The following is a 24,639-nucleotide window of genomic DNA, read 5'->3' as shown; positions in this document are numbered from 1 at the left end:
AACAAACCCACCCCCCACCCCACCCCCAAAATCAAAACTGAACACCTTTTTTATACAAAAGAATCTGTCTCAGCTTTTATGTATCTTCTGGTTTCTTGAAACTTGAGAATAGGAGGTTACTCTGAGGCAAGTCAGGCTGTGAGAATTAGGAGTACCATTGCTTTTTCTATATGGATCCCCAGGGAGTCTATTTATTAGGCACAGTCCTGTTTTCTGATTTAGCTTAAGCACTTTTCCTAGAGAATATGAGTGTCCACACCAAGAGGAATGTCTGAGTAACAGCTGCAGAACAGCCTTTTTCTTTAGGAACTCTCTTGAATCAGTTTCCCTATATGGATACACAGTCTTGATTTTCATCTTCATACTCCTCCTACTACTTAAAAGGAAAATAAAATCTTTTTAACAGGCACTCTGATAATAAAAACTTCAGAAAAGCTTCAGCTACTTGAAAATTAGAAATAAAACTGAGAGTGACAAAACCAAAAGACACAAATAGATGGAATATCAGGGCACTCACTGTCAGTTATAGTAACTTGGGTGGGTTGCTTTTTGTTAAACCATCAAAACCACTTTTGCTTTGACTAAGAATACATGTAAAACTGCACCCACCTACCCATCCCTCTGTAATATTTCTCAGCATGTAAATTAAATGCCAGTTCTCTTCCCTTAACCCATTATGGAGCAGGAAAAGATGCATTCCAGGGACAGACTACAACAGAATTCCACAACAGCTTTGCAAGGCTATGGGGAAGTGCAATTAAAAAAAAAAAAAAAATTTTTCCATGAGTTTTCAGCAAAAAAATCATTACTAAACATTCTGTAAAAGATATTACAGCACCTTTGACAGGCTTACAACTATTAGGGTAGTTTATAAGTAAGGAAACAGGCTGTTGCTTATGTTGTTCAAGGAGATGGAAAAAAAAAAAAACACTGCAAAAAACATGCGACTATTAAAATCTGGGAACAGCTGTCTTAACCATTTCTTCCCTTACATCTGGATCCATTGGGGTTTTTATTTTTTTCTTTACATTTCTTCATTCTGGCAGTGCCACTGAAATTTCCAGTTGCACCAGGGCTTGTGCTTGCTGAAGTCAGTAAAGTCAAAGTTCACAGTGACCACAACTTCACAGCAATGTGAGACTATACTTGGTTCACATCAGTATTGTTACAGTCACCTACACTGAACAAAATTAGCAGTTAAGATTCCTACTTCTTTGACTGGAGTGACTAATTTCCTGCAACCTTTCTCCTCCTTCCTCCCTCCAAACGTTTTGGCAATCAGGAACAGACTTAGAGACTGTTTCATAACGAATGCAGCCCTTAAGGGCAAAACTGGCAAGATACTCCAGTCTGTTCCAGAAATCCCTTCTGCAAGTCATTATTCCATCTAGTTCTACCCTAGTGCCTTACTCTGGCCTATAAAATCCTGAGCTGCTTCATCTTCTGCAGAATGTGAAGACTGACTATACTCCCATAGGGCAAAAGCATCTCCTTCTAGAATTAAAAGGCTCTGGTCTATCTGCCTTCTGGAAAATCAACTGATCTAAACCTTCCCTCAAGACTGGCTTTGTCTGCAGGTTGCTGTAGAAATGAAATGGTAGCAATGCTCAGAGCCTTTCCAGTAGAGACTACTTTTGCATAAGAAAGCATCTCTAGCATTTTCTTTTTCTATTGGTATTACCTGCAGTAACAAGGACCATGTCTCTCTCTCTCTCCTTGTCAAATAACAAGATTTTTTTAAAATACTGATCATTTTTAACCTGATGAAGACAATACCACGCAGTTCCAAAGAGCTGTGCTCATCTCACCCACACAAGTGACATTTTCTCATCTGAAACTTCACGATCTCCCCAAAGACCGTTTCTCACCAACGTTAATTCTTTGCTGTTACCATGACTTGATACCTGCACACCCCTTAAGAGTGTGTCACCAAGACAGCAGCAAATACAACTTTGTTTAGCAAGCACAGGTGTGTATTTTTTGCAAAACAGCAAAATCACTTCCCGTAGATCACCGACGTTGCCTGTGTCCACAATACCTGTCCTTGTAAGCCACACTCCCTCTGTGCACACACACACCCCCAAGGAACATGATCCAATAAGTCACTCTGCCCTTGACCTTTGCTAAATACCCATGCCCAGGGAATTGCCTGAATTACAGACTTGCCACTGAGCCGTTTCTCAGCACGAGGCAACCTGCCAGGTGCGTGCACCACCAGCCCCAAGGTGTCAGCAAAGCAGGGGTTTGCCTGGCTGTGCTCCACATGGGCAAGCCAGCTATCCAAAGGGAATCTAACCTCCCAGGAATTTAACGAGGTCTCTGGCTCTGGCACGTGCCACTCACTTTTCAGTTCCCGGCCTGATGGCAAAAAGGCGATTCCAGCCGAAGCGTGATGGGAACACGCTCGTATGTGGGGGCACAAGTGCAGTATGGCACGGAGGGAATTCAGCCCTGGGACGTTACACATGGCCTGCCACCAGTTTTAACAGATGTCAGAGCTGCACGCTGAGGTTAACACAACGCACAGCCACTTCTGCAGTTTGAAGTAAGCACGGGAAGTGCTGCTGACAGCATAAACTACGCTGTCGTTTTTCACGCCGCTAAGCAAAACAGATGAAAGTGTTGACCACGAAGGCCTGTTGTGTCCTGGATTTTCCCTGATGATTCCCAGCCTGCGGTTCTCTCTTTCACGAGCGTCCCACCAAGCTCTCACTCGTGGGAAATAACGACTTGTATCAGGAAGCTTATCAAGGTCACTGTTTGAAGGCTTGGAGTGTAAAATACACAAGTACAGACTTGGCAGTCATTAAACGTCACGGTGTAAAAAGGTGAGCCACGAACATTTCATGGGCACTTGTCAGGCAAAGGGGAAAAAGGCCTTCTTCCCTTCCCACTAACCCAGAACCTGTATCAGGAGCCTACAGACAGGTGGCTGCCCACGTCTTCCCAACCACTCCTCAGACCCGGTTTGATCTCGCACTCCACGTTTGACTTCCAGACGACTCCTTCTGTTAGAGACGGTATTAGGTTTGGATGGGAAACAAGACTTCCAAAGCAGACAAATTAAAAGCAAACAAACAAAATGAAGGAAGAAAGAAAAAAATAAAAGCAAATATCTTTAATATATTGAGATAATAAGCACCCTGGCTGCAGTTTCTTGACTGTGCTAAGGGGTTGTATTTCACATTTCATTCCGAGTATCTCAGTCCTAACCATCCATGCCTTTTTGCTATTCCACTTTTTTATATTTTCCTTGAATAAAATGGTATCCTTACACAGTCTCACGTATATATTTAAGCATTAAAAGCAGCAAGTGACCACATACATGAAAAACTGAGCTATGCTCTGCCCACTTTTACAGACTTTGCCTTTTTTTTTATTGCTTTGTTTTCCCACAACCACTTCATTTTTTTCCTGAGGGACAGGCTGACACGAATGCCACATTAACTGCCAACTCTACGAGAAGAACATCTCAATCACCCATTATAACTAAGAATCAGGCTTCTAAATTCCAAGGGCCAAACGCTGCTTCGTGCCCTCCCAGTAACCCTGCAGCGTGGCTATCGCTGCCACTTCTTATCTTATCGCCCATTCAAACACTGTCTGCTGTGGGCAGACAGCAGAGCCAGACCTAAACAATGATGGTAAATGAAGACTTCCTCCCAGCAGTCTTGAACTTCTAATGAAACTGATCGCTCCTCAGCACAGACAACAAACCAGAGTCGGGGTTTTTTTTTTACAGGCTTTAAAATCCAGGTCAAGAGAACGTAAATAGGAAGTAGGGCCTCCAGAAAACAGCAAGGCTGTTGCTGCGAGCAAACATTCTCCCTGGGCAGCAGGAAACCCACCAGCTACGTGTACATACATACACACATGGAGAAACAAATATACATTGTGTGGGGGTTTTTTGACTCCTTTGTTTTGTAATCACAAGACGGGGAGAGGGGGGGGAAAAAAAAGCTCAGTCAAATTCTTCTCTGTTACACCTGGGAACAGAAAAAAAAAAAAATAAAAAATGAATAGGAGGCTTTTTGGCTCATTAGATTTTAAAACACAGCTGAAGGGGTAGAGAGTTTTCCAGAGTAAAGAACTCAACATTTTTTAATCCCATGAAAATCTAGACAACTCTGCTCTAGAAAGTGATGCCAGTTAGAGAAAATCCGTTTTTTGCAATGTTTTCATAACAGTGAGAAAAATCTGACATATATATATATATATGAAACAAAACAAAAAACTAAACCCCAGAAGTAGCAAAACTTCCATACGTTTTCTCCATCAGGCTACTTCCTGTTCAGAATAAAAGCTTTTTACCATCATAACCTGTGCCCTCCTTAGGTGGCCTGTTAACACGATTAACATTAGAAGTGTAGCAGCAAACTGCACTAACGTGCACATTTGGTCCCTGTTCAGCTCAACTGCCCTTTCTTCCAGGGGAGCCACAGGCAGAAGCTCTAAATGAGGATTTACAGTTTGCAGGGATGGAAGGTGTTCTGCCCTGTCCAAGGCCCCACCACTCTTCATTTGCTGCACCTGCACAGTGGGATTGTGATCACGACCCACAACTCCCCCAAGGCCTCAGTGCCAGGGACACTGCAGTGTCCCACCCTTAAGGAGATGATTTTTAGATGCTTGTGGTTGAAAAGGAACGACAAAAGACACTAGAAATGTTTATGACTAAATTACCCACTTGGCGTGGAAATTGGTACGTTAGTCCCTGACCTCCCACACGAGCACACAGCACTGGGTTTTGAATAAAGGGGTAGGGTGAAGAGGTGGGAAGGGAAGAGAGAGAATTAAAGAGAGGAAGTAAAGAGAGGGAGGAAAGGAGGAAATCACCAGTCCTGGTTCCATTGTCAATCCAGCCTCGGTGTCCAGGGTCCTGGGGTGCACACCCTGGGCTTTCTGGGACTACCTTTTTATAGACAAGTTTTCCCCATCCTGAAGACAGGTTTCTGACTTTGTATCCAAATCAGTTATCATAAGCAGGCTGTTCTTCCAGACCTTTCTGGAAATGGGTTGGAGGTTTTGGGGGTCTTTGGTGGTCTTGATTTCCACCCCCCTGCAGTCCATGCCCACTTCTCAGTCTCATTAGTGCCCTTGCACTGTGTGTTGTGCTCATCTCCAGGAACTAGAACAAGGATGTTTGTCCCAGAAAAGCGATGCCCTACCTCTGTAGGGCCCCCTTCTGCAACCACATCCTGCTCTTTCTCACAGTGTGTTATTACCAACAATCCTTAACTGTTTTTATCACGAATCCTTGGTTGACTCCACAGCCATCCAGCTATGGGTGTTTGAGACATACCCATTAGCCCCTTCTGGGCTTCTACAGACCCTGCCCAGCAGTTCAAAACAGATTGATAACCTCGCCCTTCCAGCAGCACTGCAAACCTCTGCAGCTCCCATTTTAAATACATTTTGCCCTTTTTAGGGCACACAAGCACTGTAGAACCTTAAAAGTCCTTTTCAGACATTGTGTGCCCTACTAACAGATAATTTAACAGGAAATTTTAGGTCAAATATTGTATTAGCCAAAACTACAACAGTAAACAGCAAAGTTGCCACGCTTAGCATAAAAACCAAACACTAATGGAACACGGTGCAGTTTGTTCATACCATGTGCAGTCTAGTCTACATGCATAATGTAACAGTGCAACTGCTAACAGCAGGCTCACAGAAGATAATTTACACTTATTTTTATGGACATGAGGGACTGATCTTTGAAGTTGTCCCTAATGAGATTCTGCTTGGCCCTAACAGCGTCCTGAGAGAATGTGTTGGTTTTCTCCCCTGCATCCGGTGCATATTTATGATGCAGAATCCAGACCTATTTAAATTGCACATGTGGACTTGTGTCCCCCCCTGCCTCCCCGTGCCATTGCAAAGCCAGATTCTCACAGTGGGGGAAATACCTGCTAAAATACCTACTCAATTTAGCTTCAAGTCTTTTCTGTAATTACCCATACCACCTTTACTAATTACCAAAAGATACATGGGGGTTAATGAATATGGTCTCTTTTCCCCTTGCACAGTTGAACTCCTAACTTGATCCAAGCTGCCAGGTCACCAGCAGCTGTGTCACACATTGCAGAGGACACATCCAAACCACAGGCTCCTCAGAGAAAACACAAGTGTAGCTGTGCAGTGGACTATTTCTATCACAAAGGCAACAGCAAAAGTAAGGCAAATAGAAAATGGGGTTTGCTATGCCCTGTGTAGTCGCTGCTTTAATACTACACCCACTTGTTTTTAAAAGCCCTTTCAGTCAAGAGATCTGCAAGAGCCATTGAACCAATGGGTGAAACACAATGTTCACAGAGAACAGACCTTAACCTTGTCACAGCTGTAGTAACACAACCCTTCTGTAGCACTGGACCAAGAACGACTGCAAAAGTTGGACAGACAATCAAAAACATTTATTTAAATGCTGCCTGATGGAGTACCTTTGGTACCTTTGGAGCAGTGCTGCTAACAAGTGCCTTGGCCCACTCTGAGCCACCATACTGACCCATGGTTGGCAACAAATTAAATAAGGACACCTAGATTTTACTCTCTCTCCCATACTTCTCCAGATAAAGCCACCCATACATCACGGTTCTTGCTTATCGCTGTTTCAGGTCAAAGTATTCGAGTAAACTAAGTGCAAACTGAGGCAGTTCAAGAAACTTTTTCATGCTCCATTCAACTGTTCCTTCTGCAGCATCACAGCCTTTGGGAGGATGCTAAAATCAGAAAGGTGGCAACTCCAGCAGCTCCCGATGCAGCTGATACATAATATAATTAACTTATACCATGAGGGAATCAACATTTAACTCTTAGCTCTCTGTCTTTTTCTGTTTGGACAATGGGGGGAAGGGGGGGGAATCCATAAACTCTTTGAACATCTGTCATCACTGCCCGTACCCTACAAATGCAGTGCATATTGGTTAAGATTAAATGACTAAGGGGATAGATAGCAGGATGCCTGAATTTTCATTTAGAGCTCATTGTCTAACGCAGCTCTAAACAAACAGAAATTCTACCCCACTGACAGCTGTTTGGTCCCTTCAAAAAAACCCAAAAAAGTCCACAAAGGATGGTGCTTTATTTCCTATAAAGTTATTCATGTAACTAAGCCCACCACAGCAACTGGTGCTCTCTGAAGGATCTCTCTTTTGAATGGAGGCAGAGACAAATCTGTTCTCCCGGTTCCACGTGCGGCCCCGACAGGTGAGAGACCACAGTCGTTTGTGGGGAACTTACGAGGGAAGTTCTAACAGTAACTACAATAGCTCTCTCTGTGGACACAGAGAATTTGTTCCCGGCACACTGCCTGACACTAGGCATACTAAGCCCAACAGAAGAAAAAATTGTAAAGAATAAAAAAAAATACACCAAAAAAACGCGAGCCTTTAAAGCCGCTCGGTTCTGGGCACGGCACTGAAAGGTTCCGACAACCTCGGCTCGTTATGGCAACGCACAACCTCTTGGTCAGCGTGGGTGAACAACTACAGGGCACAGGTCTGGAAGTTCAAAACTCTAAAAAAACCTTTTTTTTTGCTAGGAAAATAATAAAACACACACGAACGTGAGAGGCGGGTTCCAAAACCACGAGCGCAGCAATGCTGTGCTGTATGTTACTACACTGCCAGAGCAAGAATTCTTTAGACACATATGCAGGCAGTGACATCTTAACACGTGGCTGCAGGTGCCAGGTGTGCTAGGAACTATATACATCAGGCCAGCATCTTCTCTCTGGTTATTTCTGGATATTCGAGATCATTTATCCATTTCTCATCTTCCGTTTATTCTGTGTATCGGCCACCTCCAGTACATTCGTCCTGCATTTTATTGTGCAAGTGTCTGGACCCTGAAGAAATGGCATTGCCTCTTTATGAATAGATACACAGAAAATTGCCATGTCTTGTTCCAGATCTTCTAAAGGCCACCATTTAATTTGAACTAATTAATAAATAAAACCCTCTACCAACTCCCTGGTTCTACGTGTTTCAGATTATACCTTTCAATTCTACACTGAATAAAATAATTAATAAAAGGTCTTTCTTATTCTGTAGAATGACATCTTAAAAACTTTCTAAGAGAAACTGAAAATTGTGACTCTGCTACATCACAGTATTAAATGATGGTTTGAAATGACTATCAAGGAATTTTTGACTTAATATTTCTCTTGACAATTTAGATTGAATGCAAGGATTTGTTTCAGGATAATATACCCTGTAATAATAATATCTAAAATGAATGAGCCTAAACACAAAACAAAATCCCCCTAAACACAGACCATTTAAATTCCTTGAAACCAGTACCAGGGATGTTCTTACTATTCTCAGACAAAATGAAATCTCTACATACATACATACATTTTTAAACTAGTGAGTTTTCTTGAAGGCACACAACTCATGGCAACAGATAACTAACAACAAATGATGAAAACTCCAAGAGTTAAAGGTCTCCATTTTGTTGCCAAGATGATGTATCAGGTTCTGAGAGGAGCAGTGTGTGTGATCCTTCCATTAACACAGCAGCACTCTCAGAGAGCAGCCATGCAGAGTAGCTGAGCAGAACACCACCAAAGGTCACAGTGGAGAAGGAAAAAAGGGGGAAAAAAAAAAAACAAACATAGACCACCCCTAAGATTACCATCAGCATTTTAATTCTCAGAGGGTGTTTGAAACCCTTATCACAGTTATTTGTTCTGTGCAGTCTCATTACACTGACAACATTTCCAGCAGAAAAACTGTCTTAAGAACTTTGTACAAACAATTCAAATAACCTCCAAACCATCTAACAAGTTGCAATATGAATCATAACCCTCCCCCAGTAACACAAAGAGAACACCTAAGTGCAAACTTTCAAGGTACAGAATAGTAACAAGAGCAGAACAAAATTAATTCTTCCTACAAACATGCCCTCCTGTCAAAGCTGCAAACACCACTGTTTAACAAACAATAAATGATGAAATAAATCAAATTAATGCAAAGAGAGGTATAATCAAAATGAAACAATTATATAAAAACTTTCAAGTAATTTCAAAGATTACACCCAGGTTATATATAATTTTTTTTCATGTATAATTGGGTATTTATTCAGTTTTAATTTATTCACTTCTTTCCACCAGGAGAAAAAGTGAATGCCTGGCTCACTCTAAGCTTACAAAATAAACAAACAATAAAGATGAAATTTCCCTCTTCCTTAATATCTGTCAATTATCATAATCTTATATTCAGATTGCTAACAATCAGAGAACAGAAGTCCCTGAAAGAATCATTGCTAAAAATTGAGGGAGCCACTTAATCTGGCATTTCTCAGTGACGGGTCCTGTCCCACTGGAAGCAATAATGATGTCACTAATCACTGCATTAAACAAGTATAGGACAAGGCTCCTATTTATTAAATATGCTGGACCACATGAAATTTTAATTCTGGACATTATTTTCCCCAAAACTACTACTTCACCATTCACAGGAAAGAAAATAACCCATTGTTAATGCTCACTGCTGGCCAAAAGTGAATGCGCTTTAAGAAACAAAGAAGCCCACAGTAATTAAAAAGTAATGACTTTTTTCTTTGTGCTCCCTATATAAAAGGAACAGGAGGGAAGATATACTGGACTGGCACCTTTTTCCTCCCATAAACAGATACAATAGCTAAACATTTAGGAGTAATGTGCTGACCCTGATGCTCACAGTCACTACGCTCAATTCCTTATACCAGAGAAATTGTAAACGTGGTAAATAGCGAGTTTCCTGGCTTACAAATACATCACATCAAGTCCCTTCTATCACACTCCTCTCTCCTTCCCTCCCCCATTCCCTCTCCATCTGCTGCCCTCCTGGGAAGGGAGAGCTACACTTAATGGCTGTGTGCTTTTAAGTCTAATGTGCTGGATATAAGTTAATGCCCAGTACAGTAAGTGGGGACTGTGCTGCAAGGAAGCCTCTGGTGCTGTTTTTCCCCTGCTAACATCCAGTGGAATCTCTGCAGCCCCCGTGTCAGGCAGCACGCAAGGAAGAGAGGGTCTGGGAATACGGAATTCACAACCTGAGACAAACAAAAACGAAGACACCACACGGCACAATAAATGTAAACAATCTTTTGGTAAAACCAGGAGGCAGTTGGGATTTTCTTATTTGTCTTTTCCCTCAAGAGGAACGATTTACAGTTTAGAAAATACGCCCATTATAAAATAGTGCATATCAACATAGGGGTGAGCATTTCCCTGTCAGTGCAGAGTACACAGGTGAAATCTCTTGACAGCAGAAATAAAGTGGGTCTGATCCATCAGTTAGGAAGAGGACAACTGTATTTGGGGATTACGAGTGGCCTTGCTGTCTCAGCCATCCTCTCTGCCCCCACTCCAAAAGCTTCAGCAGCACCACCACCAGTGCTCATCCCACCAGCATTTTGTTACAGCCAACAGCAGCAGATCCTGCAGGATACACCCAGCTGATGTGCTGGAAGAAATCTCCAGGTTTATGGAGGTTACGACCAAGCTTTATGGTCAGCTCTTCAGAAGGAATAAAATGACTGCAACGCCAGGTACCTAAAGTTCATTGTTTGGAATCCAGACCTGCAGTTTTCTGCTCTAACCACTTGGTCCTGCTCCAGGAATGTTACTGGGTACAAGATTATCATACCCTAACGTTTTTGTTTGAAACAGGCATCAAAATAAAAAACATTAAATGAAGTCTAGTCACATTTACTACAGGACAGAATTGGTTAGACTTCAGTGTTTCAAATGCACATATGTTTGCTGTTTCATTTTATGTGATCTTAATTTGCAGATTTTTTTTTTTTTTAAACATCTTTAGCAGTTAATATATTGAATTATATTGTGGTGGACTTGGCAGTGCTAGGTTAATGCTTGGAGCTGATAATCCAACCTAAACGAATCCATAATTCAGCCATAGCTTCCTCATAATTAAAACCAACCACACATTAACACAAAACTTGCCTTCTGCAATACACAGTCTCAAAATTGCCATCTTAATGGCCCACATCAAAACTGAAAGCAAATGGATAAGATCTGAATTTCCAAATCCCACAGACTTCTTCATATCTTCTGAAATATCTCTAAGAAATATCTGCACATCTGTGTGCACACAGCCTTACCTCCTTCCTCTTGTTTTGCACTGCTCTGCGTGTGCACACTACAGAAAGGACCTGAAAGCCAATATCAGGCTTTCTGCAAGCAGAAATAATCACAATGAAGTCCATAAAACTATAACTGCATGTGCCAAGTATGATTCAAACCACTGGAAACAAGGAGCCATTGCTTCAAGGACCAAAACTCACAACTCGCCGGAATCCTCTCTAGGGACTTGGAAAAACCTGGTGTGAATTAAGAGGTGAATGATTTTCCCATGCAAGACTGAGGGGACTTCCTACCCCAGCACTGGCACTCCCCTCTCCCTGCCAGCACATATCACTCCAGGCACTGTAGGCAACCCCAACACCACACATGCGTCTTCAAAGTAGTAACTCCACAACCTCGTTGTTAAGAGATGCATCTTTTAAAGACATCTCCCTGCCTCACTGTACCTCTGCCATGCCTCAGGGCATTTATTTTCTCAAGTTATGCCATGGCATTTTACAGGATTCAAACCCAGACTTTCCAGGTGTTCCTTTAGGAAGGGAGACACACCAGCTCTCTGCTTCTGAATTGTTCCACGGGCACCAGTGTTAGGGAACTGACTCTGAAATTAAGCCACCCCTGGTAGCTCAAGATCAGAAAAGCAAACTCAAAAAATCACCATGCCAACATTCAGTACAAAACCCAACGTCCACGATCAACACTTGGTCACTTCTGAAACAGTCTTACATCAAACATAAGCAAGCTGCATACAGTAATTTCACAAGTAACAGACACCTAAAACCACATTGTTTGCAGTGCTTTCCTCTTGCTTATTCGGCCAACAAAATATTCAAGCAAAGGGTTTGCAAAAGAAAAGAACAAGATGTGTGATAGGTGGGTGCGGCACTTCCCTTGGGCTTGGAATAGCCATGTATCACAGGGAACACACTCCCTGATCACTGCTGTCAGGGAAGCCTCATTCTGCCACCAGGAGAAAAACCACGAGCCAAAAATTCTGCAGTGGGATGTGCAGTGTGGGGCCTGCAAATTTAGTTAGGTCCTAACTCCCTGTTTGGAAACCTATGCTCCAGAAGTTGTTTCACAGGACAGATTGTGTTCTCACCCTTCAAGCATTAAATAAAAGCAAGAATCTGCTGCTTCCACGACAACATCCCTACTGCCCTGATATGTTAACAAAGGAAATTACAAACTTCCAGTGACAGCACAACACCCTGATTGCAACACATACCCACCTTTTCTGTCTAACTCCTTCACTGCAAGAAAGCAAGACTCCTTGGCAAGCAGTCTCCCTCCAGCACAAGGTATTGTGGTAGGAAAGCACTTCTGCAAAAAGTGCTCCTGGGTCAAATCCCATCACCCATCTCCCCAAAAGGTAAAAGAGCACACTCTGTGTCGTACACGGACATCAAACTGTAAGTCAACTGTCTCTCAGTATGACCAACCACTAAAGGAACTACACAAGTAACACTATAGCATAGAACCAGACCATGTAATGAAAATTTCCATTTATAGAGCCCAGCTACTGAAATACAGCCTTACAGTTAAAGTGCTTGTTACCTGAAGGCTTCTTGACACGATTAATAAAGCATAAAAGAACATGAACACACGTGTGCATAAATAAAAAGCCTTTTTTCTTTCTCCCTCTTGGGTTTTACCAACAGTGGCCAGACTGGCTCTACAAAGGGTTAACAGCACAATTTCACCAGTGAAAATGTTCACCAATCTTACTTCTTCAGGTAAGATGAACAAATATCCCTCTCCTTCTATCCTTGCCCACTGGCTGATCCATAAGCACACCTCCCTCTCATCAACCTGTTCACCAGTAACCCACACTCCTGGTGAGAGAGAGGTCACTGAAAACAGCTCACTGGAAAACAAAACAAACAAAAAACCCCAAACAACCAACCAAAACCCCCACACCACTAAAAAAAGGACATTTTTAGCTCAGACCCTTTCAGTGTCTCAAGTCACTACAGCAGCCCCCAAAAAAGGCTCTGCCAACCCTCCCACAGAGGGGGCAGAGCGTGTGGCACAGGGAGGAGGGCAGGAAGGAGCAGCTGGGCAGGTTCAGCGCTGAAGCCCTGGATATCAGGGATCTTCCCGGGCTTCCAGCCCTGCAAGGAACCTCCAGGCACAGCTTTTCTCACTCAGCCAACGCGTGGGAGCTGCAGAAGGCTGATGCCTCACGCTGAGGGGCTGACGGATTGATTCTGATGGGCGCAGGGGCTGCTCTGGCAGCCGGTCCCCCACAAGCACCCCCACAAGTAAAGGGGTTTGCCACAATTTAAACCAGACCTGGCTTCTGTCTCACCACAGGGTGACGTGGAAAGAGGGTAATAACAGGGAAGTGGGCACAAAAAATTATTTTAAACCTGTCCTACATTTATAGTAACGATATTGGCACTTTTACAGCATCAGCCTTCCAGGGAGACGTCAGACCATTTTTTTTAAAGGTAGGTTGCTAATATTCCTTTTTACAATGACAAAAAGAAAGGTCAGAAACTTAATCAATTTCTCAGGAGTGTTTAGCATATTATGACTGCACTGTATAAACACGGTACAAGGTGCCTAAACTTCAGTTTTATTTACAAAACTGCAATTCCTGATCCTTTTATCACCCCTGTATTAACACTTTCATCATGCTCCACTCCAGCATCTCAAAAGGCTCCGAGCATAGCTTCATAAAAAGGTATTTATTTTCGTCTTACATGTAAAATTCAAGTTTAAAGCTTATGTGACGCTTAGATTTTTGCATGAGTAATCTTAAATAATGTAAAATTCAGGAAGACGGTAGAGATCTTCACTCACACAGACAAACAGACACACGCACGTGCACCAGTAAAAGAGCTTTCATAATGGTGATTAAAATTAGCATCTTTGCCACTCAGCTTCCACCGGCAGAAGAACCAGAAAACACAGTCAGCTACTGGCCCTTTTCTCGAGTGCAGAACTATTTATTTTGGGACAGTTGTAAGGGTTCTCACCCCCAGCTGTCCTCCCTGTACTCTGCTGGAATCCCCACCAGGCCACTGCAGGGAGAGCTCAGCTGCTCCGGGGCAGCTGCTGAAAGGCTGCTGCTCTTGGCTGAAGGAAAACAGGTTTGTTTTCCCTCACACACACCGGGCTCTGAGCTGCTGCATCTCAGCAGCACCCACCTCAGGGAGGGACCAACTGTAAAAAGTCTTATTAAAGGCCAGAGCAACGATTTCCACGAAAACCTCTGTCACATCACTATCAGCTGAAACAGCCTGCCCAGTCACACTAAACACAGCTGACCAGTTTAAGACTGAATCTCTGTATTCTCTCAACCAATAATATTACATGTGCGAACTCCACCATTCTCTAAATGTCAAAGGAGTTCATATTTTATTAATGCCAGCTCTTTCCCCTCCCCCTAAATATCACACACCTTCTGTGAAACAAAAGTTTGAGACTATTACAAATCAAATGCATGATTTCCCAGTAATCTCAGTGGGAGTTTATAAAGCACATTAAAAGCAGGACCGTTTCCTAAAGAAAAAGAAAAAAAAGGCAAGATCCAATTTCTCCAGGTTAGTAGTCTAATAAGATCTCTGGGTTTTAACAATGGGTTTTAACTTTCATCACAGTTGAAAGCTTTTTCTCATATGATCATACAGCTCTGTTTTTATTTTACTATTATTACTATATATACACATTTACACACATTCATACCTTTAAATATTTTATTCAACCATATATATATATCTACACACCTTTAAATACTTTATTCAACCATATATATATATATACATTTCTGCTAATATAAAACTCTGCTTATGCTCTTTGCTTTAAAATGAGAAATATTCACATGGGGGTTTACTCCAGCACAGAAAAGGCAATAAAATTATATAGTTACAGATTGTTCAAGGTATCTCCAGGTATGAATAAACTTATTTAGAAGACTTTTGCTCTGGCACAGAAACCTCTATCTTTCTTACTCCCCTACTGCTGAATTTAAACCAGAGGAGTTTTAACACGTACATAAAGTATCCTAAAAACAAGCCACCAAGCCATGCTGGTGACACCAAAGGAAAGATAATGAACTGCTCTAAAAGGCTCAGCTTGTAGAAGTTGGTGCTAAACCTATTTTATTTTCACAAAACTCCTCCATCCTCCCCAGATGGGCCTATCCCAACAGATACACAAAGTTTATTTCACTCTTCCTTTTTTTTTTTTAACCCTGCAAGTAAATAGGTTGTTGTACCTAAATCAGGAGGGTTTTCTCTCTGGTTAAAGCCTAAGTAAGTAGTTTTACATTTGGATTTGTCCCCAGGCTGCATCCTACTGCTGCTCACTGGTACCACTCATCCCAGCCTCATACAGAACACCCCAAAAGTCTAAACAGCTTAAAACTCTTTAAAAGAAAAACCCAAAACACCTCCCCAAAAAACCCCCATATGTAAAAATAAACAAACAAACCCCAAAACAAACAAAAACTTCTCATACTTGGCAGTGCCACACCAAAGGAGCAAGAAGCACTTGCCTCTAAGACATACCTCTTGGCAAAAAAATATAAAGTGTGGAAACTTTCAGAAGGATAATAATCAATATGAAGCAAAGGGAAGCATATTGTAATTGTTATTTATTATTTTGCAGCTGCCCTTGAAAGCAAGGAACTAAGGTGATGCATTCAATTAAAACTAACAGAAAGTAAACGTGACTTGTAAAAAACATTCAAACACAAACACTTTATACCATCTTCAGAAAGTAAGTGAAACCTGTAGGTGGGAGCATGGCTTTAGACGACAAAATAATATTCCAAATTATATTCCTTTATGCAAAGTGATTGTAATATGTGCCATGAACCCAGCTCTCACCTTTGCACATGGAGATGCATACCCATAAAGAAATCACTTCTAAAAAAGATTCCCTTTGCAAACAACACTGTCCTTAAGCTGCACCCAGCTACTGATTTATGGTATGCAGCAGGGCCCTGCAGCAATATATTGCCCTGCTATTCACATACCTGTCACAACACTCAGTTCCCATGTTGCTTTACTCATTTCTCATCATCCCGTGATTTTTAAAATAAATTTTTCACTAGAGAATAAAGCTTCCTCAAACTCCCTCTCAGAAAAAAAAAAAAAACCATCCAAACACATGCATTACTTTAAAAGACAGCAACAACAACAACAAAAAAAGCAGACTGTAAACCCAAATCAAATCAATCCTAGTGGCTGCAGCATTGTGGCACTAACAGAGATACAACAGGGTAAACAGATCACGGTTTCTTTGTTAATACTGCTTTTACCAATTTTCTTTTCAAGTTTCTCACTTGATGACATCCTCCTTCAAAAATACACACAATGCTTCCACTGCAAAACACCGAGAAGACAAATAAAGACCCTGTCTGAAGCTGCCACAGAATCCAGGCTCTCCTCCCCAGAAATAATTCAGCTGTTCTTACCATCACACAAACCCTCAACCATAGTCCTCTTCACTTCCATACTTTCCTCCACCCTTCTGGCAGGATCCTGTCTTTTCTTTGTTTTTCCTCAATAGGTTTTCTAAAATCCATCATTTGTTATCCAGACCTACACCTGAATGCAGGCTCACCTCCTGCACTACAACATTGCTCTCTCTGCTTCCACCGTGAAACTAATTAATTTCCAAATTTTCTAAATTTTGATCTCCACACTTTCCCCCAAAACCAAATTACTGATTTTCAGAGAGTTGCAGTTTTTAAGTTAAGAATAATTTAAAATACTGTCGCTGTACTGCACGTGTATTTATTTCAACTACAGTTTTTCCAAACGAGAAAAGTACCTTTTAAGACATCCATCGAATGAATATCATTTAAGAGAGACACTATCTATTAGAGGAGTGGCTGTATAAACGTTTCAATTGTAATTAGTGAAAACTTTTTCACCTTGAAAAGTCAGCCACATGCACGACGGACACTCTTCAGCATCCCTCCCAAAGTTGCCTTTAGGAACATTGTAACCACACGAAATCCTATTAGTAGGTGCTGAACTCCTACATTGTGACTCTTCCGGCAGCCCTCTACATAACAAAAATGCAATGAAGCACCATACAACTTTCCCCCCCTTATTATGCAAAATCCTTATCAAATTCAATAGTGTGACGTCGCCCGTTCAAAATCCCGCCTAACAATGGCTCGCAGGAGGTTAAGAGATGTGGGCTTTGTTTTAGCTTCACGTTTGGGTTTTTTTTTTTTTTCAGCCTATTAACGCTAAAGGAAAAAGAACCTTCACAGAAATAACCGATAAAGATCAAACCCAACCAAACAATGGGAAGGAAATTCAGACTTAAAACTGGTACTCAAGCCCTTCGATGAGCGAGCAGCCCACCTTGCCAGGGTGCTGGGTCGAACAACACCCAGGAACAACAAGGTGAGGGAAGGAGCCTTCTCTCCTCCTCACTTCCAATGCTCTTGCCGGTTGCTGTTGTTTCTTAAGAGAGTATTTATATTTCCTGGATGGAACTACGGGGCACCCCCGACTCCTTTGTGCGGCAGGTTGCGAGTGGAGTGTGTCATGCGGCACGCGTTCCCACTCGCAACCAGGAGGACAAAGGATTCACTGATGGGGGGACAATTAGTCCCAATTAGGCCTATTTCGCAGCTGAGTGTAAGAGGCTGGGGGAAGGGAGCTAAATTTTTTTAAAGCAATGGGTCCCTCAGGCGAGGTAAAAGAAAGATCAGCGAAGTGACAAGCTTGAGAACGTTCACCCTACCAGTCAGCATGGGGACGCTCCACAGAGGCGGTGGCACCGAGCCTCGGGCAAGCCACCTCCAGGAGAGGATAGAGCAGGGCTTCTCAAACCTCAGGCACACCAGGTAAGAAATCTGATGACCGTTCTGCCTGTTGGCTCAGGTGACTAACCAAAATTTCCCAGTTTTCAACCCGCTCCTCCAGCAGCAGATCTCCCGTGTCGGACACAGGCAAGACACGCACACAGACACACGGCAGGAAGGTCAGGAATACTCACATATGCACATGTGGAGGCTGGAACCTGCTCTGGTTGATGTTGTAGTGCGTAAATGCCTGCGTTGGGTTGGAGCTGTATTCATCCACCGTTATGGTAACTTTGCCTTGTGAGGGAATTCCATGAGCCATCCTTCCTCCTTATGGACATGAGCAGCTCACAACTTCCCAAGGCCCGGAGCAGGGTAGGGCATTGTGGTCCAGGCAGCTCCCGAATCCCAGCAGCTCCTCATCAACTCCTCTGACCTCTGCCAGGAAAGAAAGACAGCACACACCGCTATAAGCTAGGAGGAGATGTAAACAATACACAGACAGATTACTCTGTCCTCTCCTGATTTCTATTCAGACACCTCTCTCTATATTTTTATGTACCCATCACCCCATTCTCTAAGCATTACTATTCACTTTTTTTGTTTGTTTGTTTATCTTGGGGTGGGGGGGAATATAACATTTGCGTTTTAAGCTTCTGTTAAATACTCCACGTTTCATAGTCTTTATTTGAAATAAGGTCTCGTGCTAATTGCAACCACGAAAATTAACAACTGGACAAGACAAATGACCTTCCACAAACATACCCACTTGTTTTCAAGGCCCTATTGCAGCCTCGCAGCGTGATTGACAATCAAGAGACTTACGAGAAACTGATGTAAAGAACACTTTAAAATTGCATAGCTAAAGTTACACCCAAATACCTCTAAATCAAAGCATTTATTTGTTCTAGAGAAAGGAGATTATCCAGACAACGTTAGCAAAATATCCACGTTATTTTGCACTAGCAATAAAACTGGTTTGGATTCACCACCAGACAGTAACGATTTATCTGACAGATTTAAGTGCGATTTTATGCGTAAATATTTCTGAATGAGATGAAAGAAATAGGCTCTTCCCTCTATGTGCATCCCTATCTTTCACTTCTTCAAAGTGCTCTTAAACACATTTTTTCGTTAAGACTGGATGTACACTGTAAAATAAGCAGAACCCAAACAGCCAGAAACCTCCCAAACCTGCTCTGCTGAGTTTCCTGCACAAAATCTGAGCTTCGATTTCTTCAGTCAATGAACTGAGGATACCTCAGCTGCCTCCCTTTCAGAGGGACTCTGTGAAAATTGATCAGCTGGTGTTCGAGGAACACTTTCAAGATGAGCAATTCTTCTAAGAGCCCCGCTCAGGAGGCAGATGCTCAGCTGGGACACACTATCCTAGCAAGGACTTCCTTGAATTCATGACACCTGGCATCAGTTGATAGCCCTCCCTTTAGTTGCCACATGCAATAGTGGGGTTTTTTTCCATATCTGGTGTGCAATTTACAAAAGTAAATCAGTGCTTACCGGGAAGAACAAAGAGCTGGGAAAGAGAAGAGAATGGCTTGAGACCCGAGCATCAAACCAAGCACTGTTTTTCCACTGCTATTTCCCTGGACTTCTCTAGCTCCCAGATAGAAATGTGTTTGCCATGTGTAACGTGAAATATTTGAAATCTCTGATTTGTATTCAAAATATATTTTTAATACAAAGACTAATTTCCAGTTTGGCATGAAACATGATGAAAATGCCCTGCAAATGGCAGATGGCCTGCTATAGGCCATTTATTTTACTATTTTACCACCTCAGGCCTATGTAGGCTTCCATATGTTGGCTGGGTTAAGACATTCTGCAACCTTCATTCCAGTAACTGGGTTCTGTCCTACGTCTTTTTCAGATGGAGGGAAAAAAATATAAAAGAAGATGAAACTAAAGCATGAAGTCCCAGCTTACAAACCATCTCTAATAAGACGGTACATCTTTGTAACTCAGGTTATGGTCTGATCTCCACATGAATCCCCTTTGTAAGAACAAGTTTCAGCAGCAAGGTGAGCTTTACCAGAACAAATCTTTGCTGCCTTGTGATGTGATGTAAGATGCTGCAACAACTGCTCACGAATCTTAATGGAGTGGTGCTTACCGCACCAAGTTTGCAGCTGTTTCCTTAATTTCCTTTACAATTCTATTTTAGTGTTATTTTGCATAACAGTAAAACACAACACCTGCTTCAAACCGCAGTCCTGTTCCAAGTACTGTAATTCTTTTGAGATAGAAACTGCGAAAGAGTGCACAACACAGAGCAGCATAATTGCCCTGTACTGAAAAGTAAATACAAATGAAAACATCTTCCTGCCAGAGAAATGGCTGTCATTAACAAGAATGCCGCCCATCAGAGCTCCCAGGAAAAAAAACAAACAACAAGAGTTTTTCTTTTACGCAGCAAGAACTTTAGCGTCTGCGTATATTAAAGAAGCGGTGTGGAAATTACATGTGTAATGTTACTTTTTTCCACAATTAAAAAAAAAAACAATATAAGCAACGCATTAAGCCAACAATAAAAATATGCTTGGGCTTTCAGAAAAGCTAAATGACACTGTTTTCAGTAATCCAGCCTAAGAAAGGTCAGAACATTAAATTTCATATTATAGTTCACTCATGGAAGAAAAATCTAATTTGTTCATGGGAGTGAATTATACATAAAGATAATAAGCATTTTCTCAAGGTTTATAACAATCCGTGTTACAGAAAGAAAATACAACTAACTGGCATAAAACAAATGATAAGAGGATACTTGAATAGCTGTATTAAATACTTTTAAGTTGACTCTCAGTAAGATTATAAGTATATAAGCTGCAATTCCTTCCCATTGTTCTAGCCTTCCATCTTAAAAATAAATCTCTGTACTTAAATTAAGACAAAGCTGAACAAACTATCCTTTTAAACTGAAATTCACAACAAACGCCAGACTGGGGGTTAAAGAGGAATGTAAAATTTGAAGCTGGCTTCTGTGTCAATTCTCTTAATTTCCATTTAGTACTCTACAGAGTACTACAGCTCACCTATCAGAAGTATCTAATTATTACCTTCCTTACTGTGAATGTCTCTGAAGAAAATAGGAAAAAGAAGCTGAACACTTCAAAACTTTTTTTAAAAAAAGGCCCAAGATTAAAAAAAAAAAAATTAAAAGGACTACTTTGAATGGCTCCTGTTCTTCTTTCTCCAACTGCGAGCACTCTTTGAAGGTTACATGCAGGAGATGAGTACAAAAGAATAAAAGTTGCATTATTTTCCCATCTATCAAGTATAACAACGTGTAATACCTTCCACGCCTTACGAGGCAGTTTTAAGTAAGAACGACCATATTAAAAAGCTAAGTAATGATTTTTTTGGCATGTTGCGTTTTCCCAAAGACAGGCAGTTATCCTTTTCCAGCCTGTAGTTGTACCGGCAGCGAGACAGGGGATGTGCCATTTGTACGTATCTGCTCAGTGTTACAGGTAAAAACCGGCACTTTCACAGAACAGGGCTGGCCCAAACTTAGGCGCAGCTAATTGTAAATCTGTGCACTGCTGCCCTGCCATAAAAACTACCACGAAATGAGCACAGGTGAGTCATTTGAGATGTAACATGACATTTCACGGAGAGCTAACACACGCGAGCCCTGCGTACGCACACGCACACACAGAGGCACGCGAAAAACCCATTTCCCCAAATAAAATATTTACGCCTCCCTCATCTGCATTTCAAAAATCTGCCTCCGGCTCCAAGGGAAAACGCTGAAAGGCAGGAGACGGGAAGGGTTAATCCCGTGTCAACACCTTCTGTTGATACATCCATCCCCACCGACACCACGCGTTCCGCCCGCCCGGGGCGCGGGCACCGGCCCCGCATCCCCCCGCACTCACGGTGCGCTGCCCCTCCACCCGCGGGGGGCTGGCAGCGGCCTCGCAGCCCCCGAGATGCTGCGCTGCAGTTTGCGGACAACTCCTGGCTCCAGACACCCCATCGAGTCCGGCGGAGGCGCTGGAGGAGGGGGCCGGACCCCGACACTCTCCCGCCCCGCTACCCCCCAGCCCACCCCGCCCCGCCGAGCCCCGGTACCTGCGCTCCCGGCCGCTCCCGGGCCGCCCCGGCCGCGGCCCCGCAGGGCGCCGGGCTCGCCCCCCGGTGATTGATGGCTCCGGGTGGCCAATGGCTCCGGCGCGGCCCCGTCCCGGCGTGTGCCGCAGCCCCCGCCCCGCGCCCCTGCCCTGCCCTGCCCCCGCCCCGCGGCTCCGGGGGCATCGCTGCCCTGTCTGCGCCCTACGTGCTGCGCCGCACAAAGTTCGCGTCGCCCCGTGTTCCCCGGCTGCCGCGGACCGGGGTGATCCGCGGGGGGAGGATGCTCGGGGGAGGGATGCGATAAACTCCGCGGCAGCCGCGGGCGAGGGGGGTGTGGGGAGGGGGGGGGGCGGGATGCCCGCTGCTTTTCATCCCGGCGGTGCCAAGCGCGCCGTCCCTCGCACCTCGCCCCCAACCCCTTGGAAGCTTCCAAGTGTCTGAGGCCTCCGGGATCAGCGTTTCAGAGCGGCTTCTCCGCCGGCGAAAGGGCGAGGGGCAACTCCGCCGGGGAACGGCGAACCAACCCGCCTTTCCCTCCTTTACTTTCGCGGCGTGTTCCCTCCGTACGCACACAACACACACAACCCCATCCATCCCCGCGTCCCTCCGCAGCCCTGTCCCCGCCGGCCGCTCGGCGCTGCCGCCCGCCCGCCCGCTGGCCCCAGCCAGCACAATGCTCCCCGGCCTACCCTCCCGGCCCCGCCGCGCCGCCCCCGCCCCGACCCCGCGCCGGCAGCCCCGCACACCCCCTGCCGTCCCCGGGCCGCTTCCAGCGCCGCCGACCTCTCGCCGCCCCCTGGCCCGAGCGGGGGGCGCGGCGGCGGCCGAGGGCAGCGGGGGCACGGCCTGGGCAGCGGGGCAGGGCGCTCCGCGCCGCCGGGAACGCGCCGCGGCTGCGGGGAAGCTCCGCCGACACCGCCGCTGCTGCTGCTGCTGCCGCCGCACCGACCCGACCGACCCGACCCGACCCGGCGGGCTCGGGCGGTCACGCCGGGGGGCGGCAGGAGAGCAGGCGGCCGGGTTCATCCTCATTATTGTTCGCGGGAGGCTGGACCCGGCGCCGCCGCCGCCGCCGGAGCTCCTGCCCGCCCCCGCCTCCCGCGCTCTCGCCCATGACACGGCACCTCTAACCCGCCGCTTTGTGCCGCGCTGCCCCCGCCGTGCCCGCCCTGCGCCGACACCAGCCCGGGGCCGCTCACCTTCCTTCCCTCCGCCGGCTGCCGCTGCGGGCGGGTCGGGATGCCTTCAGCGGGGCCGCTCCATGGGGCTGCGGGGGCGCGGCCGGGGCAGAGCCTGCGCCCGACCCCGCGGCGGTGCCCGGCGGGGCCCTGGCTCCGCGTCCGCGTCCGGGTCCGGCTGCGGGAGCGGGGCGGCGGCGGGGGCGGGCGCGGTGCAGTGATCGGGACTGCCACTGGGGTCAGGGAGCAGGCACCAGGAAACACGGCGGCCACGGCGCGCTGCTCGCACACACACACACACACAGACACACACAGAGACACACACACACACGCACGGCTCCTCCCGCTGCCTCGCACTTCACCCCCCCGGGCAGGGAGGGAGGGAGGGAGCAGTCGCTGCTGCATTTCCCAAGTGCGGCACGGCTTTCCCCCCGCCGGGCCGGCTGGAGCGGGGGCTGTGCCGCCCATTGGGGTCACGCCGGGGTGCCCCGGGGGAGCGGGGAGGGCAGCGCCGGAGCCCACCGGGACCCCCTTCCCCGCCGCCGAGGGGCAGCGCCCGCCTCGCACCCCAAAACGCGGCCGGCCCCGCACCGCGCACCGCCGATCGGCTCTGCCCCTGCCCACACGAATAGCAGAACAAATAAGTAACAACAGCAACAATTAAAAAATAAAATAAAATAAAATAAAAAATCCTCGGAACGGGTTTTCGCATCTTCCGCCGCACCTTTCGTCACTGGGTGTTAATGCGGTGCTCTGCTCCTTTGTAGGTAAGCTCACCTCAGCGGCCAGAAAAACACACAGAAACACCACTGCAGGGTTCGCCTTTGAGGCCGAACATTGTCTTAGGGTGACTGGGGCTTTTCTATGGAAAGATAGAATCAGGGAATCACAGAGGTTGCTGTTGTATCTTTTTTTTTTTTTTTTTTTGTCTTCCCCCCCCCCAATCCATAGGAATTGTGTCAACAGCCACAACAGTAACAAAGTAAAGATTATAGGTGTGTGTTCTGTTACTTTCTGACAGCAAATGGAAGGGAAGACTTCCACAAAGGTACACTTAACAATGGGGAAGGGAAAAAAAGAAATAAGGAAGAAAAGGAAAAAATCCAAACAATTTTGAATAGTCAAGCAGATAGAAAATAGATAAAAGGTCTCTAAGAGTAAATAGTGTCCTATATATTTTAAATAAGTAATTTTGACTCTGGCCAACCTTCAGATATGCATGGCAAGCGTGCAGGTTTTCCTTTGTTACTGAAAAACGTGAGAAGGGTCCCTTGTACTGCCAAGCAGAAATCCACTGGGATGAACTGTCCTTTTCAGAAGCATGGCAAACTAAGAAAAAATCAACCTAAAACCAAGACTAAATGGTAAAAGGTTTTTTCCAAATTTGCTCTTTCAGTCTTTTTTTTGGTTTTTTTTTTGTTTTTTTTTTACTATTGTCTTTATCCCTTTTAATAGCAGCAAGCACTGTGAGCCACCAAAGGAAAATTCCTGTTTCAGACAAA

General features: G+C 44.8%; 1 protein-coding gene across 1 annotated transcript in view; it reads right to left on the bottom strand.

Annotated features, from left to right (window-relative positions):
* Positions 1-23,428, bottom strand: part of MPPED2 (metallophosphoesterase domain containing 2) — a 99,387-nt gene extending 75,959 nt beyond the window's left edge. The window contains exons 1-2 of the mRNA XM_050335237.1: positions 23,159-23,428; positions 18,062-18,305 (exon numbers count right to left, since the gene is read on the bottom strand). Of these exons, the coding sequence (XP_050191194.1) occupies positions 18,062-18,189 (128 nt within the window). The 5' untranslated portion in view covers positions 18,190-18,305; positions 23,159-23,428. The remainder of the gene's footprint in view (positions 1-18,061; positions 18,306-23,158) is intronic.
* Positions 23,429-24,639: the final 1,211 nt, after the last annotated feature.

The sequence above is a fragment of the Myiozetetes cayanensis genome, unplaced genomic scaffold (assembly GCF_022539395.1).
Source record: "Myiozetetes cayanensis isolate MyiCay16 unplaced genomic scaffold, myiCay2020 scf6-25, whole genome shotgun sequence".
NCBI lineage: Eukaryota > Metazoa > Chordata > Aves > Passeriformes > Tyrannidae > Myiozetetes > Myiozetetes cayanensis.
Note: the sequence above shows the minus strand (reverse complement) of the source record. Positions and strands in the feature narration are given on the sequence as shown.